The sequence below is a fragment of the Neopelma chrysocephalum genome, unplaced genomic scaffold, assembly GCF_003984885.1.
Source record: "Neopelma chrysocephalum unplaced genomic scaffold, ASM398488v2 Primary Assembly neopelma1_43, whole genome shotgun sequence".
Lineage (NCBI taxonomy): Eukaryota > Metazoa > Chordata > Aves > Passeriformes > Pipridae > Neopelma > Neopelma chrysocephalum.
Genome location: NW_020897702.1, coordinates 17,956,790 through 17,982,461, shown reverse-complemented (window position 1 = coordinate 17,982,461; position 25,672 = coordinate 17,956,790). Strand labels below are relative to the sequence as shown.

At 40.5% G+C, this 25,672-nt stretch overlaps 1 protein-coding gene across 3 annotated transcripts in view; it reads right to left on the bottom strand.

Moving 5' to 3' along the window:
* Nucleotides 1-22,300, bottom strand: part of ME3 (malic enzyme 3) — a 119,273-nt gene extending 96,973 nt beyond the window's left edge. Inside the window, exon 1 of one of the 3 annotated variants that reach the window (XM_027677478.1) lies at nucleotides 21,996-22,300. In XM_027677478.1, coding sequence (XP_027533279.1) covers nucleotides 21,996-22,190 — 195 coding nt within the window. In that variant the 5' untranslated portion in view covers nucleotides 22,191-22,300. Of the gene's footprint in view, nucleotides 1-12,953; nucleotides 12,996-21,995 lie in introns of those variants that run through there. The other 2 variants (XM_027677477.1, XM_027677479.1) reach the window with 2 other exon arrangements.
* Nucleotides 22,301-25,672: the final 3,372 nt, after the last annotated feature.

Here is a 25,672-nt window from a genome sequence, read left to right as displayed (position 1 = left end):
GCTGCTGGAAATCATATTTCTCCTGGAGAGAGACAAAGAAATACATGATTATTCCTAGTCTGTTCTAATAGAAGGGCAAGAATACCACCAAACTTCAGATTCAAAATAAATGAGATATTTCTTTATACAACACTCAGTCATCCTAAAGAACTCCTTCCCTCGCATGTTACTTCCTTGAATATAGAGTTTAAAAGCATTCAACAAACAGGAGGGAAAAATATTTTGAAGGTCATTAAATGCAATTATTTAAGTTAGTAGGTCCCTAAGCCAGAAACTGCTGGTGGCAGGAAACACTGTTGCTGCTTGCTTGACTATCCCTATTTTTCCCTAAGCATCTGCTGTTGGCTGCTATAAGAACAGGACACTGGAATAAATAGTCTGGTCTAATTAAAGCCATACAGACATATCCAAGCAGTGAAATTATCAAGGTACCTGAGATACAGGAGAAGACAGAATATGAAGGGGCATTTGGCTGGCAGAATACAAAGAAACCCCAAATTAGTTCAAGTTGCTCAAGTTCTTTTTCTTACCGTTTCTTGCTGTGGGGTTCTCCACACACATCTTTAGCTCTGATGCTCCAAAGCAAATTCATTGCAGAGCTGAGGCGTGTGCCAGGGAATCTTACCACACAGTTTGTGCAGAAACCAAAGTTCTGCAACTACCGAGTAGTGGTTTGTAACAAGATCCCCTGAAAAGGCAAAAGTATGTTCTAATAGTTTACAAAGCACTGAAACAGCATCAGGAATGACTCGAGTAGCTGCACATCATGGAATTGATTCTTAACACCAACACAAGATTGCATTTTCTGAATAGCAAATTTCACACTGAAGTGGTTATAATTCACAGGAGGACTGGACTTCCTAATGACAGAGAACTGGGAATGAAGTAGTGCTATCTCTGAGATTTCTTCCTTTTATATTTTTCCTTTCCAAACTGTGGAAGATGGGGAAACAAATCAGAGGGTGGGGGGAGGGAGAACAGAATAGAGTCAGCGTGACCAGCCAAACCCTGCCAACAGAGCCAAATAACATCCAGCATCAGTTACTGGCTAAAAAGCCCTATACTGGCTGTAGGGTTTCTGTAATCGAGATATATGTAGTTACAGCCACAATAGCTAGGCATAAATGCTGAAATAAACTCAAAGTTGGTATAGGTAGTGCTACAGAAATAGCATGCCTGACACAATGAAACATGTATGAATGGCTTTAGATGACCAGGCTGCAAAGAAAAAACTGAAAGAGTGCTTTTGCTATTTGAAACTGTTTGGATGTAACACCATAATACAAAGCTATCCAGAAGGAAATTATAAGAAAAATATTAAGATGTTAGCCTCCAAAGGAGGGCAACGAAGATGGTGAAGGGCCTTGAGGGCAAGGCGTATGAGGAGAGGCTGAGGTCACTTGGTCTGTTCAGCCTGGAGAAGGGGAGACTAACGGGAGACCTCATTGCAGTCTACAACTTCCTCATGAGGGGAAGAGGAGGGGCAGGCACTGATCTCTTCCCTGGGGTCATTGGTCCTGAGGGAATGGCCTGAAGTTTTGCCAGGGGAGGTTTATGTTGGATATTAGAAAAAGGTCTTCACCCAGAGGGTGTCTGGGTACTGGAACAGGCTGCCCCGAGAAGTGGCCACGGCACCAAGCCTGACAGAGTTCAAGAAGTGTCTGGACAATACTCTTGGTCACATGGTGTGACTCTTCGGGATGGTCCTGTGCAGGGCCACGAGCTGGACTCGATGATCATTGTGGGTCCTTTCCATTGCAGCATATTCTGTGATTCTGTGACATTATACTCTATACAAAGCAAGATAAAAATGCAGCTACATCATCCAGAGGTGTTTTTTTTCTTTTATGTACATACACAGAGAACTCCTAAATGTATCAAGGTATTTCTCAAACCTCTGCTTGTGAGGGAGCTCTCCAGCCAGGAAGGGTCTTCAAGAAAAGAGGCTGGCTATGACCTACCACTGGAAAGCCTAGTAAGGCAAAAACAACCTTTGGAACAACAGCATGAACCCATCACACGCCCTCTACTACTAACATGTTTACTTGTATCCAGCTAACAGTGCTTAGAGGATTTATGCATGCTTCCCTCAGACAAAAAGTCAAGACAAAAACGATGTCTCACAAGCTCGTGAAGCCAGAAACTAACATGCAGCGCTTCTTGAAAAATGCTAAATATACTTAAAAACTGAATGCCATTCTGCAGTGCTGAAGCATAACACAGCAAAGGCGTCAGTCCACTAGATCCCATCCCCACGCCAGATATGCCTGAAACCCCACGCTAACACCTAACAACGCTTCAGAACTGAGTCTTGCTAAGCAAAACAGCAGACTTTCCTTTGTACTTCATGAATACGAAATTTGCCTGCAAAAAATACCCCCCAAAATATTTTGCCTTATTATACAGAAACATGACCTTTACTTGTAGAAAGGAGACTTGACAACACTCTATAAATGAGCGGAACCCCTTCAGGGTTCACAGATGCACAGACCCTTTCAAAATCCAAATGCACAAATAGAAGGGTGTCCTTTGAGGGTCTGTGAACCGCTATGGCAGTAAAGCTTTATCTTCAAAGCATGAACATTGGCTTTCAGGTACAATGTGTGTCACAAGGCCCTGAAGATAACTGCTGCAGCAGTTTAAGATCTTTTAGTCTCTGATGGTCCAATCTGACTGTCCAGCCTTGCTGAATTGCTTATAGTTAGATGAGCAAGAGTTCACCATATCCACATAAAGCATGAACCAACAAGCTTAATCTTCAACTGTGAAGAAACCAGACCTAAGTTTCCAAACTCCCTCTGAACCTGGCTCTTTAACTCCAGAACACAAATTACCTGATTCCTGAACACCATCCATCTCCTGACAAGCACCATTTTTGGAAGGACAATGAACTACTCTGTGAAACACAACTCATCGCTTATTCTGGGCTTGATGAAGTACTATTTTTGGAGGTCCATCAGACTACTTGCCTTGTATTTGAGACCTCTTCCACACAGATATCTCAATGCAAAACCTTTTCTATGTACCTTCCAATCACACCAACATTATACGTGTTGCAAGTAGAAGGCAATTTCCATCAACTGGCCAAAAAACTCCAAGAGCACTGGCAATCACCAGAACCCATGGCACTCTAAGCAACCCTGTTTCAGAAAACAGATCTCATAAATGGGCTCTAGTTCTTCATCCTGCTCCGAAAGAGCTGCCCACTTCAGACGAGAAGCAACACATAAGACATGAGAAAATTCTAAAATTAGTGCAAACCAATTAAGAATGCAAGATTTAGAAGACATTATTAGAGAATTAAAAAGTTTGAAAACTAAAAAGATCAATGCAACTACATAAAGTTATCTGCAATTACTTTCTCAGCTTTCATACTAGTTATCATCATGAAAAATTAGTTCAAGAGAAAAGTACTGTCATGGGGCAGTGGAAAACTTTCCAATTCGAAATGCCTGGCAAATGCATTAATCATTCTGGATTAACCATATGTGTTGCCATTCTCAGTATCAGACTTATGAGCTCCTGGAATATGTCAAGCACTGCCATTGAGCGTGGCTATGCAATACACTCAAGGGAAAACCAGTAAATGGACAAGCTTTCAGTGTCACAAATTCTTCTTCAAATACTGGAAATTTCTGTTTATTCTAGACCACTTAACCAAGCTATAATTTGTTGTTTCAGTGCTCCATGATTCGCCAACACTGAGGTGGCCCACAAGAAATATAATTTTCAAAGAATTCTTTAAAAATGTGGGTGGAAAAATCCCTGTTTCTTGCACAAGAGGTCTTTGACTCTGCTGTGGACTAGTGTAAAAATCCACAAGCAGCTGTCATACAGACCACAATGGATTCACACTGAAGAGGTGCAGGCATAGAGATCTGGGGAAGTGGAGCTGTACTGACCCTTTTGGGTGTTAGTCTCCTTTTCCATATTCTAAACTTTTAGCCACAACCTTTTAAGTCCTACTGAAGTAAGATGCTGTCACACAAAAAAGTAATTCATAATTTGCACATCTTATTCCAAAGCCAAAGCAAACAAACAGATATAACATCACAACTGAGGTACATCAAGAACAGTACAACAATGTGAAGTGCTTTGCATATTTAGTATTTTAAGACTAGAATTAGATATTGATTCTGCTTCAAAAAGAAATTCTTCTGCTTCCAGAAGTTACTCATACAGGGATTTATACATCAGCTTCTAAGTAGAAAGCATGGAACAAAAGAAATTAAAACCTGGGGTCACAACTGATGGGGAAAGAAAAAGAAACCCACCAAACCAAACCAAACAAACACAACACCCACCCTCAAAAAAACCAAATTAAAATAACAGTATCAATGAAAAGTCTCCCTAGCTGAAAACATGGAAATAGTAGGGTGAAATGAAAGATTGCAGGCAAGCTGTAAATCAGTGGCAGAACTAAAACACTAGTTTGTATTTTGAGATTTCAAGATGACTTTGGTAATAAAAACTAAATTGTGCTTTTTTTAATATCAAAAGTAGAACTGCACTTTCATAACAAATTTTATTAAAAAGAAGTGTATGAAAATAATTAAATATATAACAGCTGCAGTATATTGAAATCTCTAATTGCTAATACTGCATTTTACCCGAGAACCCATGGTGTCTCCAAATAACAGTAGATTCAAAACCTCTACAGCAGTTATTTATAGGACTAGTGATTCCATTTGGGAGTCATGATGGGTAACAGAGCAGATCCAGTAAGCAGACCCATTGTTATAAAGGGTAAGGCTTTAGTAGTGTGCATACAGACCTTGCAGCTGGCCTCAGTGGCAAAGAATGGTCTTGGGTGTGTTTAATTTTGTTAGTACACATACTGCCTACATCTGATATATGTCATTTGGGGTTTCTTGAGTTTTTACATCAGCAGGTAGAACACAACACTGAAAGCAGTCCCATTCACAGATAGTGTTGACTGATGTGTTCCCATGAGACAGGGATGAACTTGAGCTATAAAGCCTGCATTAGGAGACTGTAACCAGATTATAAATGCAAACATTTAATTATGTCATTGAGACTAGTTCAGATGGCAAAGCAGCCCATCAGCTGTGATTTTAAATGAGCATCAAGATATCCTTGTCAATTAGTAGTGCAAGGCAGTCTGCTAGTGATCACAAAACAGTTGAGAGCTGGCAGACTACCTGGATATTGAGACAGGTAATAGATGACATTTGATTTTGATTGTAGAGGTCAAGCTACAACCTTCCTTGGATATCACACACACAGAAACCTCCAACTAGTTTCAAAAACATGCTGCCATTTCCTCAAGAGCTTATGTGTTATTATCTACAATACCTACCCTTTAAAAATAAAGAGTTACAAACACCACTTTCAATGCCATCGTACCACCAAAACCTGACGTCTGATGAAGCAGTGAAGACAAACAGGTATTTCTAATGGAAAATCCTCAATTCAAATTTAAATCAGATGTTTTCCTAAAGTGTTTCTAGATGTATCAGAAGGCTTGGTAAACTGTGGGCAATTAAAGTAGTTACATGCTTACATCCAGTGAATGAATTTATTTGCGGCTAAAAGCATTTGGACTGAAATAATTGTTTCTCTATTCTTCCCTGGGTACCTGAACATGTTTCCAGATGAACAGGAAATCTTGCAAATCTTAAATTTGATTGTAAACACTCACCACATGTTTAAGTCCTCAAAGGGCAAGAGAGAGGCATACATATTCATTCTATCTTTGCTCTCCTGAGATATATTCATAAAGTTTAAAAGAATGATCCTCTCCTTGACCTCAGGGCAGCACAAGGTACCTATATTTGTGCTACTGTGCCGCAAATTCAGAGAGCTACTGGCACAGAATGAGGAGGCAAAGTACATTGTACTGCAGCTATATGGTATTTTATACTTGGAAACTGCATTAGGCAGACTTCACTACTTTCCCCACTGTACAGGATCAGGGTTTTTTAAGTCTTTTTGAGAGGTTTATTTTTGCTTAAAGATGCAGAGAAGTAAACTAACTAGAAACAAATATATTTTATACAAGACTTCAGAAACAGGAATACCACCTACTTCTACAATGTCTTCCAAAAAGCCAGGTTCAAGGCCTGCTTCACCACCTGCCCATCTTGTTCATCCTTAAAAGCCCTCCAGGGAGCATTACCAGGATGATCAGGCTGTTATGACTAAGAAAAGATCTGAAGTACCATTTGTGCTTTACATTACACTCGAGCGAGCGTATGTCTATCTTCTGTGGGGCAGCAGATTACTGTGAAGCTCAGGTGCCTCCTCTCTCATCCATTTTTCAGTGACCTGGTGCCAACAGACAGGACTGCACATGTTTCATCTTCAACAGGTTTGCATAAGAGTCTCAATTTTATGAACAAACTGAAGCTGCACTGCTTACCAGGATAAATGGACACACAGAACCAGGACCTGGGCTGCTCCAAGCCAGCACAAATACAGTACAAACACAGGCTATCACTTTTGCTATCACTCTTCATTTTAGTATAGGGCAGAGATTTTGCTTCTTATCTCCTTATTCTTGTACTCCTGATGATAAAAACACCTCCATTATGTTAAAATTGTTTTCTGACATATGCCATATTCAAAATAAAGTTATATTAATAGCAAAAAATGCTTCACACTTTTCTCAAAAGTGTTACAGATTACTCAAAGAAAGCACCTTCAGGCTTGAAGCTATGCATGCATTTCCAAAGTATTTCTATTCATGATCTACATCCAATATTCATAAAAGGAGAGCTCTAAAAAAAATGGGTCATGCGAATACATCTAGAAGGTATTATTCAAAGCTGTTATTGCTTCACAGAAATGTTTTTAGTTGTAAAATACAGAAGCACAAAATAATGAGTTAATACAACATCATTTGTCCAACACCACAATACACAAACTGAAATATGAATTAGTGGCTGCTAAGAAGCACCATAAATTAGCTGAAGCTCACCTAACAAATTGGTTATATGACAAGACATATTCAGTCCCTTAACTTCACTGTTTAACATATGATAAGGATATGCCTTTGAACATTCTTAAAAAGTAATCATATGCTGAGAGGTCAGAGTGATTTTAGCGTAGATGTAGGTGCTGATGCTTTGCAGATGGCAGCAGCAATGCCTCTTCCTGCAGGACACTCAGAAGAGAATTTCAGAGAACAGCAGGAGCAAAGTAGGACTCAGAATACGAGAGGCCAGATTCTGCCAAAAATCATAGTCTAAGCACATGCCTGTGCTTGCTTATGGGGAAAAAAAAGGCAGTTTCAGACAAATTTCATATTAAGTTCTACTTTGATGAGTACCCACATTATATTTAAGTTGTTCAAGTCTTATACTGCTGGGAATGTATATTTTGTATCTACTAAAACCCTGCTGCTGACTACAACATCAGTTAAGTGCAGAATGATGTCCCTGCCATTGCACATTTTAAATTCACTTCCTATGACATGCAAATGTACGGAATCTCTATTAAATTATGCTGGTCTCAGTCAAAATTTCTGCATAAAAGTTGTCCTGATGCTCCTACAAGCCTTTTACTCCCCAGAAAAAATTAAGCAGTTTAGCAAAGCTTGAGGTTACCTGAATAACTTAGAGATATTAAAAAAAATAGTTTTTTTCTAAAAGCCAAAAACTACTAAACTACGTTTATGTTGGAACAGCATTGCTAAGACTCAGAAAGAAGCAGACATTCTGGGTTTATTTTTGTCCTCACTGAAAATCCATGCCTTGGAGTATTGCTTGCACAGATCTAGTCATCCACATTCGTATTATTCACAAATCTCTCTACCACTGAATTTTCCCACTAAATCTCAGAATTTGTGCTTATCCTGAACCAGCTACCTGGTGTAAGTCTTTCTTTATGGATCAAGGAGATAAGATTCCACTTCCTGACTGTAAGCAACTGTATCTGAGGATCTGTAGGATCAAACCCCAAACATTTACACAATGCTGCTCATCTCAGCTTTTTTTTCAAGAAATACATAGACTTTTGTCTTGCAAATGTGTCTGGTATGTAGAAGAGAGATGAAGTTTGCCATAGTTATGGGGTTTTACTCCTTTTATCATACCTTACGGACAATTTTCACTATACTCTTTGTTACAGCTACACTTTGCTTTTCCCTAACTTCCCAAACCTAGGAACAAGGGAGTTGGGTCATAGGATTTCTGAACCAAAACAGCAAATGGATCAGAGTATGTTCCTTCACATCAAGAGACGGTGAACCCAAATTTAACATCTAACTATTTGGGGAGGAGGATAGTTTAGAAAGGTTTGCTCTCCATGGCTTGGAGGTAGATCCTGGCTCCAAACGCCCTTAATTATATCTATTTTATCAGTCATACTTTAATTTTACTGATCAGTTACTGCATAATATATAGGAAGGACAGGTCAAACTCTTACACTAGCACTACTGAATGTAGGATCTAAACTCACTATTAATATAAGGGTCTGTCATAGTGCTTTGGGATTTTTCTTTCTATTCAACCACTACTCTTCTGCTCTTCCTTTTTTTTACATTAAAGGAAGAAAGGGATTCAGTGAAAAAATTCCATGTGACCTCAGCAGTACAAACCTGAGAGGAAATTTATACACTCAAAAGTTTTAACACTTGAAGTAACTGTGTTTTACCTTTCATTTATTTATAAAGCAAATGGAGACATCATAAGCTTTCTGAAGCTCATTCTGCAAGTTCATTTAATTTTTGCAGTCAATTTTCTTCTAGCTGGCACTCAATATTACAGATGCATTATTGTTTTTTCAGTTTTGTTTCTCTTCCCTCTGAATGTAGAGCAGGAGTGCATCACCATTTGTTTACAACCCAGCTGTGCTCCTATAAATCCACTCTTCAGACAGGCTTTAGCCAGAAGACACTTGGAGTCTTACAGCAGTGGGATACTAAATCAAAAACCTATGTCTTAGTTCAGCAAAGCACTTTCTTAAACATTATGAAGCCAATAAGGCTATAACTTCACTGCAAAGGGCTGTAATTACTCGTTTGTTTCCCATAAAATTCAATCTGCTTTGGATTCAGTCCTAGACATTTGCTGGAAGGTGTCATTAAATAAAATGAGAGGAAAGCCAGGCCAATAATCTCTTGATTTCTAAGAAATCACTGGTTGTAGCATCTGTCCAGTCAGATACATAAGGAACAGCCACAGGGGGCCCACAGATCACACCCAGATCTCTGGCCCACTAGCTTTAAGCATAAGTATTTACTCTATTTTGGTTCTCCCTTTGAATTATTACTTTAATTATGCAGTCAAGGTAATAATCTCAAGTTTACCGGTATTGGCATCTGTAACTTATACATAGTGTGACTTGAAGTTTTGAAGTGTTACACAATAAAACCATAAATTTTAAGTGATTAACTAAGAAAAAATGAAGTGAGCTTTGGTAAACAGAATTAAAATAACCTCCTGTACCAGCTGTTTATCAGCACTTGTTTCCTTTGCACACAGCTTTTGGGAAATATTTCACAAAATGCTTTTCATTTGATACAACAACTCATATTTGATGGCCTGTATGGGATATAGCAGTTGATATATCATGTGTGTTCCTAACAGGCTGTAGTTGAGATCACTGTTGGTACAGACAAGAGTTTATATGATAAGACAACTGAGTAAACAGGTATGCTGGCTGAATGGTCAGGGAATTCTTTTGGAGAGACTCATGTTCACCTACAAATGTCCCATATTACCTTGGGCAAGTTTAATTCAGCTCCCCAATGAAGTACTCCAAAAACAAATGTGAAATATGCCACCATGATGCCCATGACTGGACGATCCTTTCTCGAATGTGTATCAGTGACTCAGACACTGCCCTCCATAACTGATAAGAAATGCAACGGTGCTGATGAAAAGCAACAGTGTGTTAGGGCTCCAATAGCTTAAACTTGAATGTCTGAATAAATCTCAATAATGAAAAGCAGAAACAACGATACATGCCTTCAAAATCCCAAGAATTGGTAATAAGAAATAATAAGCCACAAATATCTCTCCCAGTCATGTTGCTTTCTTTTCTTTTTATTTAAAGTCTTTATGTTCAAACACAACAGTTCCTATGTTCCACCACGATCTGGAAACCCCAGCAAGGGATGTGTCTAACCACAGTCTCATTGGACTGAAAAAGTAATTTGTGACTCCATTTTAGGCTCAAGTTGGAGAAAATTCTACACATAAGTGATGCATTCTAGAAAGTAATTTAATTTGCAGAGCAAGAAATAAGTACCTTTACAACTCCTAGTCTACTTTTCGGTTCACCTCTCATTTGTCAGGTGGATTAACAAGCATGTATAGAGATGTCCTCCCTAAAGAATGAGCTCATGTGCCAGGATCTCAAGGCATTCCCTCTGTTTCTACCTAGATCTTTAATTGGGAGAAAAAGGGAGAATAAGGATTTTTGGCTGTTGCCCCATGATTTCTGAAAATCCAGAAGCTGGCTCAGAGCTTCAGTCTTACATGACGTGTTAGTCTGCAAGTGGACAGTAAATGCAATGCATCCAAAACATGATCAGCCTTTGCATATGTACAGATAACATACAAAGCAGATGCTGGATGCCCAGAAGTCCCAGCTACATGGCCCATCTCATCAGAATGGAGATGAGAAATATCTGCAATGCACAAAATGTATCCAGATGGTCCCGCCATCGTGGGGGCACCACAGATCTAGAAACTCTCACATACTTGCAGATTCTCAGCTCAGGTGTCTCACCTCTCCTAGCAGCATTCTTCTGCTTGCATAGGAAAATGCAATGCTGTCCCAAAGCTAAGGTTGAAGCCTGTTTTCAAGAGACATAAAGCACCTTCCACAGTATGAACTTAGTACAAATCTGAAAGGGAAGAGGCTCACAGGACTTCAAGCCAATTTGGTTTGGGGCCCAAATCAGGGTTTGTTGCAATCAGCTCAGAGCTTGAGAAAAATTTTGCAAAACTAGGAAAATTAAAACCAGTGATGAACTGACCAAGTGCCTGTTTTATCAACAAGTCTGAAGTTTATGCCTCCTACTAGCACACTTGATACAGTACTACAGATTACATTATGATGATGCCACAGAAAGACATTGAGAAAGACTTGAGAACAGTGTCAGCTGTTCATTGCTTTCTAGATGATCTGTAACCCTGTTCAGCATTGCTCTTTCCTGCTCCAACACTATGAAACATTTAAGGTCCTGTGAGATGTTATATTTATTTTCTGACAAAACAAAAAAAAAAGTTAAAAGCATCCACTTTACTGAATTTACTAATTCTCAGGAAATACTAATTGAAAACTTCTTGCTCCATGTTACAAATTGCAGCACAAATATTATGATTCTGTAAGTCAAACAAGATTAATATCCCACTTTCTCTGCAGGAAATCCTAATATATGCTACAAGGGTTTCCAGCTTAGCAGGAAGTGAAACTGCTGGACTCTCATACACTTTTATATTTGGCTTCAGTGGGAAACTCATTTTGCAACCGCATCAAATACCAGTTACATTCCTACAAGGAAAACATTCCAGCTGCCAGTCAATAGGACATTCGACCTTGCAGAGAAACCTGAAAGGCACTTGTACAAAACAACAAGATCTGGTTACAGTTGCACTTTTACTGCCAATTCCATTAAAGCTTATCTTTAAAATGCAATGAGCTTTTTAAAAGTGATGCACACCAAACCCAATTTACAGCAGCAACTAGAGTCTTCCTGCTGCTTTCCAATGCCTTTGCATCACTTCTTTTCTATTTATATGAGAAATATAAATAGAAATTTATTATTATCTTATAATTATCTTATAATTTCAAATACAGTTAAAACGTTAAATCCAAAACAATTACTTGCCTCTAGGGAGAGTGGCCCAGTTTCAGCAAGCATGAGTCACGTATTCATTCTGGTTTCATACACCCCATTGCCCTTGACCAGTGGACATTTGGAAGGTCACAGTTCAAAAGCCCTTTTGTAAATTTTATTAAGCTACAAGAATTCTGCAGGACAGCTTCAAGCTCTCCAAGGTATCTCACTTAGTACCCTCATTTTTCCTACAGCAGGTCTTGTGAAGAAGTCCAGCTCTTCTTGCCTGCATGCCAGAGTACAGTTTCTGGTATTGGAAAGGCATCAGTGAGTTGGTCACTCCAAAGCTCATAAGGAAGATGAAACACAGAAAATGCTAAAATAAAGAGTATTAAAAAGCACTTTTGATTTTCAGGACACACAACTATGGGAACAGCTGGACCCTTAATGGGATTCTGTAGTCGTAAAAATTGATGTTATTGGTAGTTTCCATTTTTGCTTTGAGACTTTGGCTTAAACAATCCGTATGCACAATTTTTCACATATTCATTTCATTTTAATTACCATTTATTAACAGAGCAAGATGCTGACATTTCACACTATACTACCTTTAATCTTACCCTTTTGTGATGAAAATGAACTTATATCTTGAATGGTGCAGCTGCTTACTCGTAAATTCAAAAAAGGCTTGATGTAAAGATGACTGAAGTGAGCTGAAAGCCTCCCAATGACTTAAGCCTATGCTGTCTCTTAGAAACCAAAGAGCAATGTTCAGGCAGACCTCTGTGCTGTTGCAAGCATTTTTTTTCCCCCTAGACATAAGCAAGTAAAAGCTGCTGGCATCAGCACATGGAGTGAAAGGCATGTCCCACATCTCCTTCTAATAAATACTGCTGCACATCGAAACCTGGGCAAGTTACCAAACCTAAGAGGAATCCGTTGCACGCGTGCAATGAGAAACAAGTCACAGTGGTATGTGCACTGAAAATCCTCCCAACTCAAGATGGAAAAAAATTCTTTTATTACCTTTGAGCAACTATTTCCGTGTTTGAATATGATTTACTTGACAAGCCTGTGAGACACCACCAATGTCAGGAAATTCACTAGTGAATATAAAGTAGCAGACACTGCAGAACAAAAGCCACTCTGTATTAAGATCAGCAGTAACTTATACTTAAAAGTCTCCTGTAGAGTTGCCTACCTGGAGCACACGGACACATTTATCATTGCTTTCCATTACTTCCAGCCACCAAGCAAAGCCATCCACAAGCCACTAGGGGAAGAGAGAAGTTTTCAATTCTTCTTCCCAACATACTCATCATGCCACTTTGAGATCCGCTTGTGAAAACTTTCTCTCTCACACAGAAACCGTTAGAACTGCTCATCTGTTCTAGTACAAGTGTCTTTCACACTCCTGTGACTGTTGCACAACACTTTCCCTACAAAAGTGCCCACAGGAATTCAGACTTGACACAGATCACGCTGGCACAAATTATTTGCTCTCCTAGTGGGTTTTTTTTGTTAAATTTTAAAGAGAGTCTTTTAGGAAAAAAAACCACCAAAACAATGGGAGATATAATTCTTAGATTTATCTATTTTTTCCACAATATTCAGATTTAGTACTTCAGCAAATAATTTTTATCATTTTATGGCTAGATCTAGAAACCTTCATACAGTATGACGGGAGAGTCCCTCCAACAATTGTAATCAAGGAACCTGATTTACAGAGGCAGTTGTTTTATCCCAGAATTTAGCTACAGACACAAATGACAAAATGAAGACATCTAATTCCTTGCGAGGTAGGAAATGACTATCAAGGAGAAGTTTTCATTTTGGGTGGATTTTTTTGTTGTTTGTTTGTTTGTTTGTTTATTGGACCAACTAATCTAGCTAGAGATAAGAAAAACCAAGTTGCTAGAAGAAGGACACAAAAATCCTTGGGCTTACTTCTCCTCATTTCCCTGCCTCTAAATCATTTGGAGCAATAAAAAAGATTATCTCTCTCTTCAGACCCTGCTCTGGTTACATGCTTAGACCATCTTGACAACAGAAACTCTTAATATACTGGACAATTCCAAAAATGACAGGATTTGGCACTATAATCCATTCTCTCATTTGCAAATAATCACAGCTAAAATTACCTGCAGGTTTAACATCAAACCATTCAAATGAAGATTAAACAGAATTGAACAGTTCCCACAATAAATTTAACCACTAGGCAAAGTGACAGATCCATTAGCCACGCCAAAGACATAAAGTTCAAGATGTCTTGTCCAGGAGGACATATCACTGTTGTATTTGAAACAGCCAACTCCTACCTATCATGAGAAACACAGTGAAATCTTAACTATGTGTTTTACGAGGTTGAACACAGCTAATCCATACAGACATACTACAAGACAGACATCACTTTTTAAGCCAGACATACAGAAAAAAGTTCTCTAAGATGTGGAGCTAATCTTTTTTTTTTTATGTACAACACAGAAGTGTACTGAAAATCAGTTTCGGTTCTATGGTTCCACATGTCGAGAAAGGTTACATGTGCAACAGAGAGCTGCAAAGTGAAGTGAAGCAGAAAATGTTGATATGCAGAAAACCTTTGCATTGGCCTTATTTTCTTTGTCAGAACCATAGTCTCTGCAGTTCTTGTCTGAGTTTTGTGTTTGGCAGCTGCAGAACTATAAAAAGCTTTGCCATTTAAAACATTTTTAGAAGAACGATATTGTATTAGGCTGACAATACATAAGTCATTCATCAAAATGTCATGTTGTTTGGGGAGACAGATAGCAAGTGTCACCCCTGGGCCTCAAAGAGAAGGTTAAAAAATTAAAAACATGCTCATCATCTTTACTCTCCATTATACACGGAAAAGTAGTCAAGTTTGCTGTTGTGCTAAGCCTTCTATTGAAAGAGAGGGAATTACAGCACAGTGTTTATTCTCCCCCAAGCACCAAGGCCTGTCTGACCTGCTCACAACAGTTCTAAAGCTATATCTGTCCCGAAAGAATTTATTTGGGTGAACGCTACAATAGGCTGTTCACGGTTTGGTAGCAGGTCTGGTAACTCAGTGAGAAAAAGACAGAAAAATAAGTAACAGAGGAAAAGAAAGAGACAAAGCAAAAACTTTGGATTTTTTCAGCCTGACTTGTCTCCTAGGTTCTGTCAGTGTAAGAGCATTTCTGGATCCAGAACCTCAATGACAATTAAAATAACAAATTGCCCCTTAGGTCCCTGCTCCCTTGGTAAAAACAAACAACAAAACCAACTAACCAAACAAAAAACCAAACCAACAAACAAACATAAAAAAAGACCCCAACAAAATCAGACAATCTATACACCTGCATGTAATCTAATCAGAGAGAGGTACAGGCAAGACTTCTCCCATGCAGGGCAGCATCCAGCTTTCAGCTACAGCAGGCAGCACTGGCAGCTCCAGTATCAAACTTGAGGCCCGAACTCTGTGAGGGGCTCAGTGCTAGAAATGCCATAGTGCAGCCTGCACATGGGCACATGCTGGCAGAGGTTCTCTTTGAAACAAAGAATGAGTAAAACACCTAAGCCACAGAACAGCTGTCAAAAGGTATATTTGCACAGTATCTCCCATCAGCCAGAAAAGTGAGGGCAGGAAGGTAAATCAGCATCGTTTATTTTAAGTCAGAGAATGTAAACTATCCTAAGTCCTGGAGGAGCCTAATATTATAAACAATCATAACTCCCCCTTCAGCAAGGGGTATCAGTAGGCACACTTATTCATTAAAGAACCACCTTTCCTTTTTCAGCTCTGAATGAAGGTCAATAACAGCACCTAGTGTTCTTCTGGAGGTGGCTGTCACAGAAGCTAAAGATGAATTCAATTTACATTCTCTTTATCCAAAATCAAGTCAAATGGAATTTGCTCTAGGTCTAGCTTTGTCTAAAGAATGTCAGATCTGACACACCAAAATCAAAAATTCAGGCATCAAAATGTGCCACACAGCACTACAAAGCTGCCAGACAAATCCATTTGAAACCAAAACCAAACTATAAACCTATTGCTCTTCACTTCATCTTGTGAATTAGCACTGCCTTTCAGCACCCTCTGTTAAATCATCACTAATTTTGACAAGCACCAGTGATTCATCTCAACATAGAGCAAGCACACAGTTTCTAACATCAACATCATGTATCATGCTACTTACATAGCACAAAGCTTGAAGTCTGCTGAGGTCAGTGGAGAGCAGACTGTTTACCCCACAAATAATATGCTCAGCCTTTCTGCCAACATCTACAGCATTTCCAAAGTAATCAACTAGTGTACCACACATTTCACTAGATGCAAGGAACAGGAATGCTGAACAAGCTGTAATATTCAGCCCTAGATCCATTCTAAGTGCAACAATCTCAATTTTCATACTATTTATCAAAGAGTTTGTGTTACTTAAGTGCAAATCTAATGCAAGTGCCAAAAAAAACTTAGTTCCCGCTACAAAACCAGAGCTACATTCATTTTTGGCTGTGCCTTACCAAAATATGCCTGGTGTAAAGATTAAGGCTTCTCCAAACGACAGGGCATGATAAAAAGAAAGCAACAGCTTCAGGTGTCAAACTGATGAATTTCCTCAACTTAAAGGCAATTCTAAAGGTATTTTTACAACATAAACAGCTCAGAAAACAGAAAGAAGCATTTTGTTCCAAATCAATTTATTTTTATTAAAATCTTATACTGAGTGCAAGCACAAACTCAGCACTTATAAAAGCTGCCCAACCAATACTTCCAAGATCTTTCATTGCATTGGCAAAATAAGAACTAACATATTACAGGGTTAATACAACACAGAAGCAGGGTCTGCATCAGCACCCTGCTCACCCTCACAGCAACAGACTTCCTCTGCACTTCCACACTTTTCCACAAGAGCTCTACCCCCAAAGCACTAATCTCTCCCAAAGGGGAGAGCAACAGTGTTGGTAATAGGTTATACAGGCAGATAGAAAGGCAGATGGCCTCTTAGTTTGGCTATGATAATGGAGAAGAACTGGAATCCAAGCTGGGGGAGAAAAGGGACTTTTGCAGGCTGCTGCTAATACCAGAAGTACCAACAGATTTAGTTTGGGCTTAGTCTGCTGACCATGCCATAACAACAAGTTCTTTGGTATGAAAATATTAGGAAATGCCCTTGCCAAAAGACACTTGGGACTCAGAAAAAGACACGCCTGACACTAACACCAAACAAACAAAAATGAAAATCCACATGCCAGGATAACAGCCAAAGCAAATCTAACTGAGCCATCACATTTCCAAACACCACCACATTTTCCAAAATACTGAGCTAAAGCTCTCTCCTTGGAGTTTGCTTCCACTGAAGTCAATGGCGATACACGTAGGCTTGACTGATGAAGCACAAACATGAAAACAGCCTCTCTGCTCCGGGCACCATCGAAGGCTCATCACACTGGATGGTGCTCCAGTTCACTCACATTTCAACTCTAGGGCAGTTAGAATCTGATTTGATAACAAGCACTCTCTCAGCTTTGGTTTCACTTGGGTCTGAAGTGGCCCATGTGCTGCAGGGTTTACCCATGGAAGTGTCTTGTTTAATATCCCTAGAAACATGAGAGTCTCATCAGGTCAGTTCACCCATATGAGCATCCTGTCTCCAGCCCCAGCCATAAACATTAAGAAGAGTAAATAACACAGGTTAATAGGATACTCTACCACTGCGCTCTCCTATCCTTTCACCATTTTCATTTTGTGTACTTTCTAAGCCAGGCATGGTTTTAGAGTATTTAGTAACCCCCAGTGGATTTTTTTGTTTTAATGAACTTGTCCAGTCTAAAACTTGTCCCCTAAAACTTGCTCGAATAGTTATGAGCTCCTGAAAAATGAGGGGAACCTCCAAACTGTGCCCACCTCATACGCTTACTTTGCAAAACATGAATAGGTGGCAAATTAACAAATGTTGGAAGTCACATAGCCACTAAAAGCCATGTGCACAGCTCAATAGCTTTGTGACTATCCAGACCTAAAGTTAGCCAACTGAAAACTCCAGCTGCAAGAATAACTCCAGTTGTAAGAATATAACCTTGTGGATTTAGAGAAGAGATTCATTAATTTTAAAAGAGAATCCTGCCTCCATTTGATCTTGCCAACTGCCATTTCATACACACTGTTCTTGTGCTCATTACCAACTTTGTTTAAATCCAATCATTTTACAAATCCAGCTAATTTTAGGCCTGTTTCACCACAGCTGCCAAGTGCAGCCATGTCCAAGATCGTATCATTTTTTTCTCAGCTGCAGTGGCAAATTACTGACCCTATGTTCAAAGAACCCTCCGTTAGCTCAATTTCAATCCCTGCAAAGCTGAAGGATAAACAGACTTTCTGCATTTTAATGATGTGTACAGCAGTACCTTCCAAAACCACTGCAGAAACCTACAGCAACTCTTAGAAGTTTCGTTCTTACAGATCCAGACTAGTAAATTTGTTTTGTTAGGGTTGTCGGGGTTTTTTTTTGTTTTAGTTTGGGGTTTTTTTTGTAATTCATTATGACACATTCCATGAAAAACAATGGAGAGCATGCATGCGCATCAAAGGAGTAGAGAGTATTATCCAGAGGTACTCAGAGACCACAAACTCAGATCCCTACACTGCACCTTGCAAGAAAGTTTAGTGTATTATCTCAACCCTTCAAATACAGCAATATCCTGCCATTCTGAAAACAAACTGTGACCTCCAGTCCTGCATCTGTTTGTGATGGCAGATATCCAAGTAGGTATGATTTATCTCAAAATTAGGACTCCCAGCAAAGTGCAAGAAGTATTGTCAACCTTCGAGTCAGATGTCACGAACAAAGTTACAGTCAATTTTGGATACGACAAGACTTTTGAGTCCCTGGAGATGTGTGGTCGAACTGGGAATTGTCCAGCTCAGCCTGTGTTTGCTAAAATACAGAAAGGGCACATGGATTTGACGGAGTCCCCAGAAGAACTGGGAATCATGAACAGCACATCTGAGATGAGCAGAATTGCACAAATCTTGAGAACTGACAGCAGCGTCAGAGAGAACACAACATGGCCCTGACCACACCAAACACAAGGCAACTTTGATGACTAAGGCAGTGGATAAGGGATGCCCTATCTTTCCTCCCAGGGTGTGAGTGCTGAATTAGCTTTTTGCAAGGCTGAAGCCCCGCAGTAGGACAGACTTATCTCTCAGCAAGTGCATCACTGCTGCTGCCCTGTTGGCAAGCCACTTACATATGGCCAAAGCTTCTAACAACCCCCCGGAAACCAGTTTGCATTGGATCATCACAGAACACTCTTACCAGTTCTCTGTGGTTATCTGACATGTTAACATTTGTAGGTTTTCCAATTTTACAGCATTCAAAGTCTGGAAAAGAACTTTCATGAGGCACTTCATGAAAGCATGCAACAAGCTCTTCTTCACCCTCCTATTATTTCTGAGACTGTTCTATCAACTAAGAACAACTCTTATTGTCTTTTAAAACTGAAAGTACCCCTCAGGAAAATGCTGATGTTTCCTGAGTCTGGCCCTTGGATTAAACATGGGCTGTCACACTTTGCAACACAAGGAGGAACAGTATTTGAATACTACAATAGTAAACAATGTAGTACATAGTAAACAATGACCAAAGGAAAGAAACAACCGCAAGTTTCTTACATCCATAACCAGTTTTTCTGTTTTTTTTTTTTCTTCTCAGGCAACTTTGGAAACAAGGAGAGCTTCTCAGAGGACAGCCTGCTTTTACTTTTACTAATATTTACGGTATTACAGAGGCCCTGTCAGCAGTGGCTTCTGAGTCTGCTTCTTCTTCAAAGCACCTTCAATCTAGTAAGCAAGCAAAGACTTGGATCAATAACCTCAGACCGTAAATCTGTCTGCAATTCTGCTGAAGGGACATAGTCTTCTTCATTGAATAAATACCATACACTTCACAGCTTTAGACTGACAGCTTAAACTTCATCCAAAAGCTATAAAACAGCCAGGGTATTGAATAACGCAGCAAAACACTTGCTGCCCAAAGTCTCACTTCGGAATAAATTTTTTCAGAGGTTCTTGGAGAGATGTAAGGACTATTCCCTGCAGAGCAACCTTCAATCAGTTGAAAACTTACATTAAAGTAAGCTCTACTGCAGAAAAACAGTAATGACCCCACGCCCACATTTAGTTACCGAAGGGGTAAACAGCAATTGCCATATGATGACAGTGCAACAGCTGAAAACCTACCGAGATCGCTAATTTTGACCTACACCACTGCAGCACAGCAGACCAAAGGGCCATCAATCACTGTCAACCTATGTTCTGCCTGAAATATACCATTTCAGTGGAGCACAGGTAATTCTTTAGAGACTAAAAGGAACCGTTAAGAGCCACACAGGAATAGAAGCCTGTTTAGAGAAGTCTGGAAAAAGGGTTTGAGCGTTTAGTAATGACTAGTTACCTAGGCACGTAAACAGGCAGTCCTTATCTCTTACCACAGATGCTGGCCATTTCTGTCCTCAATGGGATGTTCTATAAATGACCGTATCGGTGACTGTAAGATCTGCACTGACTGAGGAACACAACGAACAGCAAACACCCAGGCTGTAGACCAGCTGGGAAACTTCTCATGACCAATTAAACATGGCACGCTACAATATATTTTTCCTCTAATAGAAGAAGTTTTCTATCCTTCTCTCCACACAGACCAGAATTCCATTTAGACCTAAAGAAAAATACTTTATTTCACTGGGAGGGTGAAAAACACTTTAGAGAAGCCTCTAAAAATTATCAAAATTATCAAACAGAACTTTCAAAATCTACTTCTGTGGCAGCCAGATCCATTTAAAATATGTGATAGATTCAACTGTTTGAGTGTTATTATTGCATTACACTGAGAAAAGGTCAAAGTGTTCATTTTCAGTTCAAATCTATATATGTAAGAATACTAAAAACATTAGCTATGTCACTCTTTGTATCCATCATGGAGGACCCAAAAGAACATGCCAAATGCTGAAGAAAAACCCATCAAAACCTCTTGATGCTGACAAATTACTGTTATTTATGATACAGTTGTCAATTCCTCTTCTCTTCAGCCTTACAGACATGCACTGTATAATGATGCAAACCAGACTGCCTTCAAAGTTGTTGCATGTTCAGCAACATCCTGTGTCATCATGTGCCTTGGTCCTTAGGGATTCATCTCTATGGATGCTGAAACAGTATCAGGAGATGCAGCCCAGTGTACAGCATCTTACACAAAGTAAAAGTTGTCATCTGAAGAGACTCCAGTCCAGGAGATGACAAAGGAAGCTCATATACTGAATAACTACATACCAAGCAGATGATAAACAGTCACAGCCCCATCAACTCTCAATACCATGTTTAATACCTGCTTGTTTTGGGTAATTAATGCATTTGTAGTTATTTCCAGCAATATTAATCCAAGAAACCGGAACCCAACATTCTTGGTTCTGACACATTTGATCCCAAAATTTGCATCCAGATTATTTTTTTCCCTTCAAATTACAGAAAAGGATAGAAAAGTAGTGTAGGGTTAAGTTACTCAACCTCATTTTACATGCCTGGTAGACTTTGCTGAAGACTTTCGCCTAAAGCATTATTATTTATTTTTATTATTATAATTATATTGTTGGTGATTCCACAGTATTAAGAACAAATATGTCTTCAACCTGGTAAAACACACTGCTTTGGCAGCAAAGTATACATTGCTATGGGTATGTTAGGAAGATTTTAAACAAGAACAATCCCACATGCTTGTTTTAACATGAATGCATAAATGACACCTGTTCCACTGCTACATGTGTAATAAAACATATATATAAATAACCCAGGTTTTGGTACTGGACTCTGAGGAGAAGCCATGCTTTTTCCATCCCAATTTTTTGTGATTTTAGGCAAATTGCTTCAGTTCCCAGCCAAAGGCACTTCTGTCCTACACAGGCTCTTCCAGTGCCGCCACTGCAGCAGAACAGTGGTCAGAGGAGAGGCAGGGGACTGACTCCAAAGGAGGCTGCAATACCGTGCCAGCAGGTGAACATCTATCAGACGCCCCGTGCTCTGCTCAGGACAACCCACGACCATTCCCCGCACAGCAGCATTTCGGTCCCGTCGGAGCGGCGCTGGGGACGGACATGGGGCACGCTGCCAAGTCCCCCAAACCTGGACTCCTGCGACCCAGGCCAAGCCCCTTCCCCACTTCCGCTGCCCTCCCTCTCGCCCGGGCCGCGCCCCCCCGGCACCCACCTTGTTGAGGTGCGGGTTCCTGGTGATGTCGTAGCCCCGCTTCCTGACGTCCAGGGCGCGCCCGCGGCCGGCGGGGGTGGTGCCCCCCGTCTGGCAGCTGCGGCCCCGGGCCACGCCGAGCAGCAGCGGGCCCCGGCCCGCACCCACCATCCGCAGCAGGCGGCGGCCGCAGACCCCGCCGCACACCGGCACCATCACCCCGGACTCCTGCGGGCGGAGAGAGCGCCCGGCGAGGCGGGACCGGCCCGGCCCAGGTGTGCCCGGCCCGGCTCAGGTGTACCCGGCGCGGCGGCCCCGCCGAAGCGAAAGGAAACCCAGGAAGCAGATTCCACCGCGACCCCGCGGGGCCGCCCCTCCTCCGTTACCTGTTAACGCTCAGCGGCGGCGCAGGGCAGGGGAGGGGGAGCCGTCCGGGCCCGCCCCCGCGGGCACTCGGTGGCCCTGCGGAGGGACGCGGTGTGCAGGGGCGGTGCGGCCCTCGCCCCTTCTGTGTCCCCAGTGTCTCCGTGAGCCGCCATAAAGGGCATCGGGAGAGAGGAGTCCGGGCCCCGCGGAGGGTGGGCGCTGGAGTGCACGGAGATGGAGTCCCTGGGCGAGGACATGGGACCACAGCAGGACACGGGGCAGGGTGGGGGGAGCAAAGCTGATCGGGGGAGTTGTTAGTGCTTAGGGAGCACCCTCAAAGGACTTTTCAGACCTTTCAGTCCTGGAGTATGAGCAGCCATGGGTGGTTAAACATTTCAATCTACCTATAATCTATGAATTCTCTGTATAAAATTTATATACACCGTATACTATATCATCATGGCCAGGCTTCGCGAATGAAGATTTGGGAAGGACTCTACCCGCACTTGCTACAAGCGCACTGGTGGCTAAAAAGGCCAGTGCGAGATAGACAAGTCTGGTTGCAAAAGACACAGTAGAAAGACTCCTTGGATGGTGTCGGCAAGACATGATTCTTTCTGCGTTGTCTTTTCTCCTCGAGAGTGATTCTGCGTGCTTTCTCACAGGCATCAGCAGCGCTATAGATGGTGTGTCTCCAGACCTCCCGATTGGAGGCCAGAGTAGACTAATGATGATGATCAATATGGCCAAGGCTGAGATGTTGTTTCAGGGAGTCCTTGTATCTTTTCTTCGGGGCTCCTCTCTTGCGGCAGCTGGTGGCAAGTTCACCATAGAGCATGAGCCATATACTATATATATAACGTATATTATATACGTTATATTAGATACAAGGACACACCATCTATAGCGCTGCTGATGCCTGTGAGAAAGCACGCAGAATCACTCTTGAGGAGAAAAGACAACGCAGAAAGAATCGTGCCCTGCAGAATATACCACCTAAGGAGTCTTTCTTCTGTGCCTTTTGCAACCGGACGTGCCTGACTTGTATTGGCCTTTTTAGCCACCAGTGCGCTTGTAACAAATGTGGGTAGAGCCCTTCCCAAATCTTTGTTCACAAAGCCTAGCCATGATGCTGATATTTCCTTATATTGTAATCTACATATTCTTTTCACTGAAGAAAGCAGGTCCTTGCATCCTTTTTTTTTTTTTCAAATAAATGAGCTCTTTCATCCTTTAAAATAGTGAAAATATCATCACGACTACCACTTCTCATATGATAAAAGCAGTGCCCTAATTACTCCCCAAAAGAGTGGAAGATTCATCTTCAATTCCATCTTCAGATCAACAGTGCTTCCATGCTTGCATCCCCATCACAAAGTTCAGGTCTGCTGAGAGTGAGGTTGTTTGTCTGGTCTCTGGGTCTTTCCCTCAGAAATTAGTCATAAATGGGAGACCAAGACAGTGGAGATAAGGATTATGTGCATCACTGAGTCACTGAGTTGCAACCTAATGAGCAAAGATACAGAGGAGAAACTTCCCTGACTGCTTTGCAGAAGTGCATGGTTATTTTGTTTGAGGAGATAATGTGGTAGAGAAAAAGGTGCCAAGCTGAGTCTACGCAATGAGGTTGCTTTTCACAGCTAAGTGTCTTGGGCATTAGCATCCGCTTTCCTAGTGACGGTATCCACCCTTAGGCTCAGAGTAAATGCATTTACTGTGGCTTGGAGAATGTAGACAAGCTCTTCTTACCTGCTGCACCTAATTCCACCATCTAATGCTTTCTAGTGAAAAGATTCACCACTTAAAAAAACTCAAATCAGTTCACTTTGCCAGTTTTGTAAAATACAATCTCTTCTTAGAAAGAGTGCCCCAAAATTTTGCGATAAAAATGCTCTTAGAGAAGTACAGAACTCCAGTATAATTTGACTGTGTATGTCTAGGAGTTAACTAACACTGTTTTATGCTACATGCAGAACATCTGTTTGATGTCCGTGTGCTTGTCATTTCTGCAGTGAACAATGGAAAAAATTTCGGTTAGTTTTGTTAAAACTGGTTCACAAACTAGTAGCTTTAAGATCTTGAATTGTAAGGAGTCAAAACCATCCTGCATCACAGCATTATGAACATACATAGGATATGTTGCACGGGCTTCCGTGCTGCCTCTGTTGTAAAGGAAAATCTTAATTCTGCATGATACAGAGACAGTATTTAAAAAAAAAAATCTCCACTTCAACCTGAAATGTATTCAATGCAAAATTTTCACAAACTATTTTGACATTTTTAACCCAATCTCTGCAGACAGAAAAGGTTTCCTTGTATGTTGAATTTTACATTGTCTACATCGAGTGACAGCTGGACACATACATCAGCCCCATGAGAGAGGGAAAGAGAATTTCAGGGCTGGATAAAAACCCTTGTCGTGTCACTTTAAGTAGGCGGAACAAATAATTTGGGAGGATTTCAGAACTACAGTGGACTAAATTTCCAACTTTTTGGAAATACAGAACGGTCTATAAAAGTCCAAAATATTAAGAATGAATATGGTCTTTTTTTAGAGTAATATTGTTTTACTGATGAAAATGGGTGTTATCACAGAATATTTTCCTTTCTACAGAAATGTGCTGTTTTTCATTGAAGCAGAAACCCTAACTAGTCTCAATTTTCAATTAAAAGATCAATTCTAAGAAAATAATTTACTAAGAACATAGTTTTTAACAATTTCTTTACTGTGTGAATTTACTTTTGAGTTGATTTACTAAATAAAATGCATTTAACAACATAAATTCCAAAATTTTATCTGAAATAGATTTGAATGTTTAGATTAACCTAAGCAAGGATAGCTTTTACTGCTTCTTTTGCAGTAGTGATTGCTTAAATTTACTCATCTGCAGCAAAATATTGAAGATATAATACTTCTCTGTCTGATAAAAGGGTAGGACGTTGCTGGCTGCTGTATCTACAAACCATGTAGCCTCCTAATCTTCTAAACCTTCTGGTGAACCTTAATTTTGAGTAGAGAAGTAGATGACTATGTACTATTTTAAAGACAAGGAACAAAAGCACAGACATCAGCACAGCTACCATGGAACGCACACACCAATAATGAAAAAAAATTATGGTCCATACTTGCTTGATATAAAACAGGGAACCTGTGGGAGAAGGAAATAAGTCATTTCCCATGCCACAGGACTGCTGGCTGGGCTGACAGCTTTGGTCTGTTCGTGAATGGTGCGGGCAAGTGTTTCTTTACACTGAACCTCAGTAAGTGAAGGTAAATGTGGCACCCCTTTGGGCTGGGCTCCACTTCTCGGGAATCTTACTCTGCTTTTTAA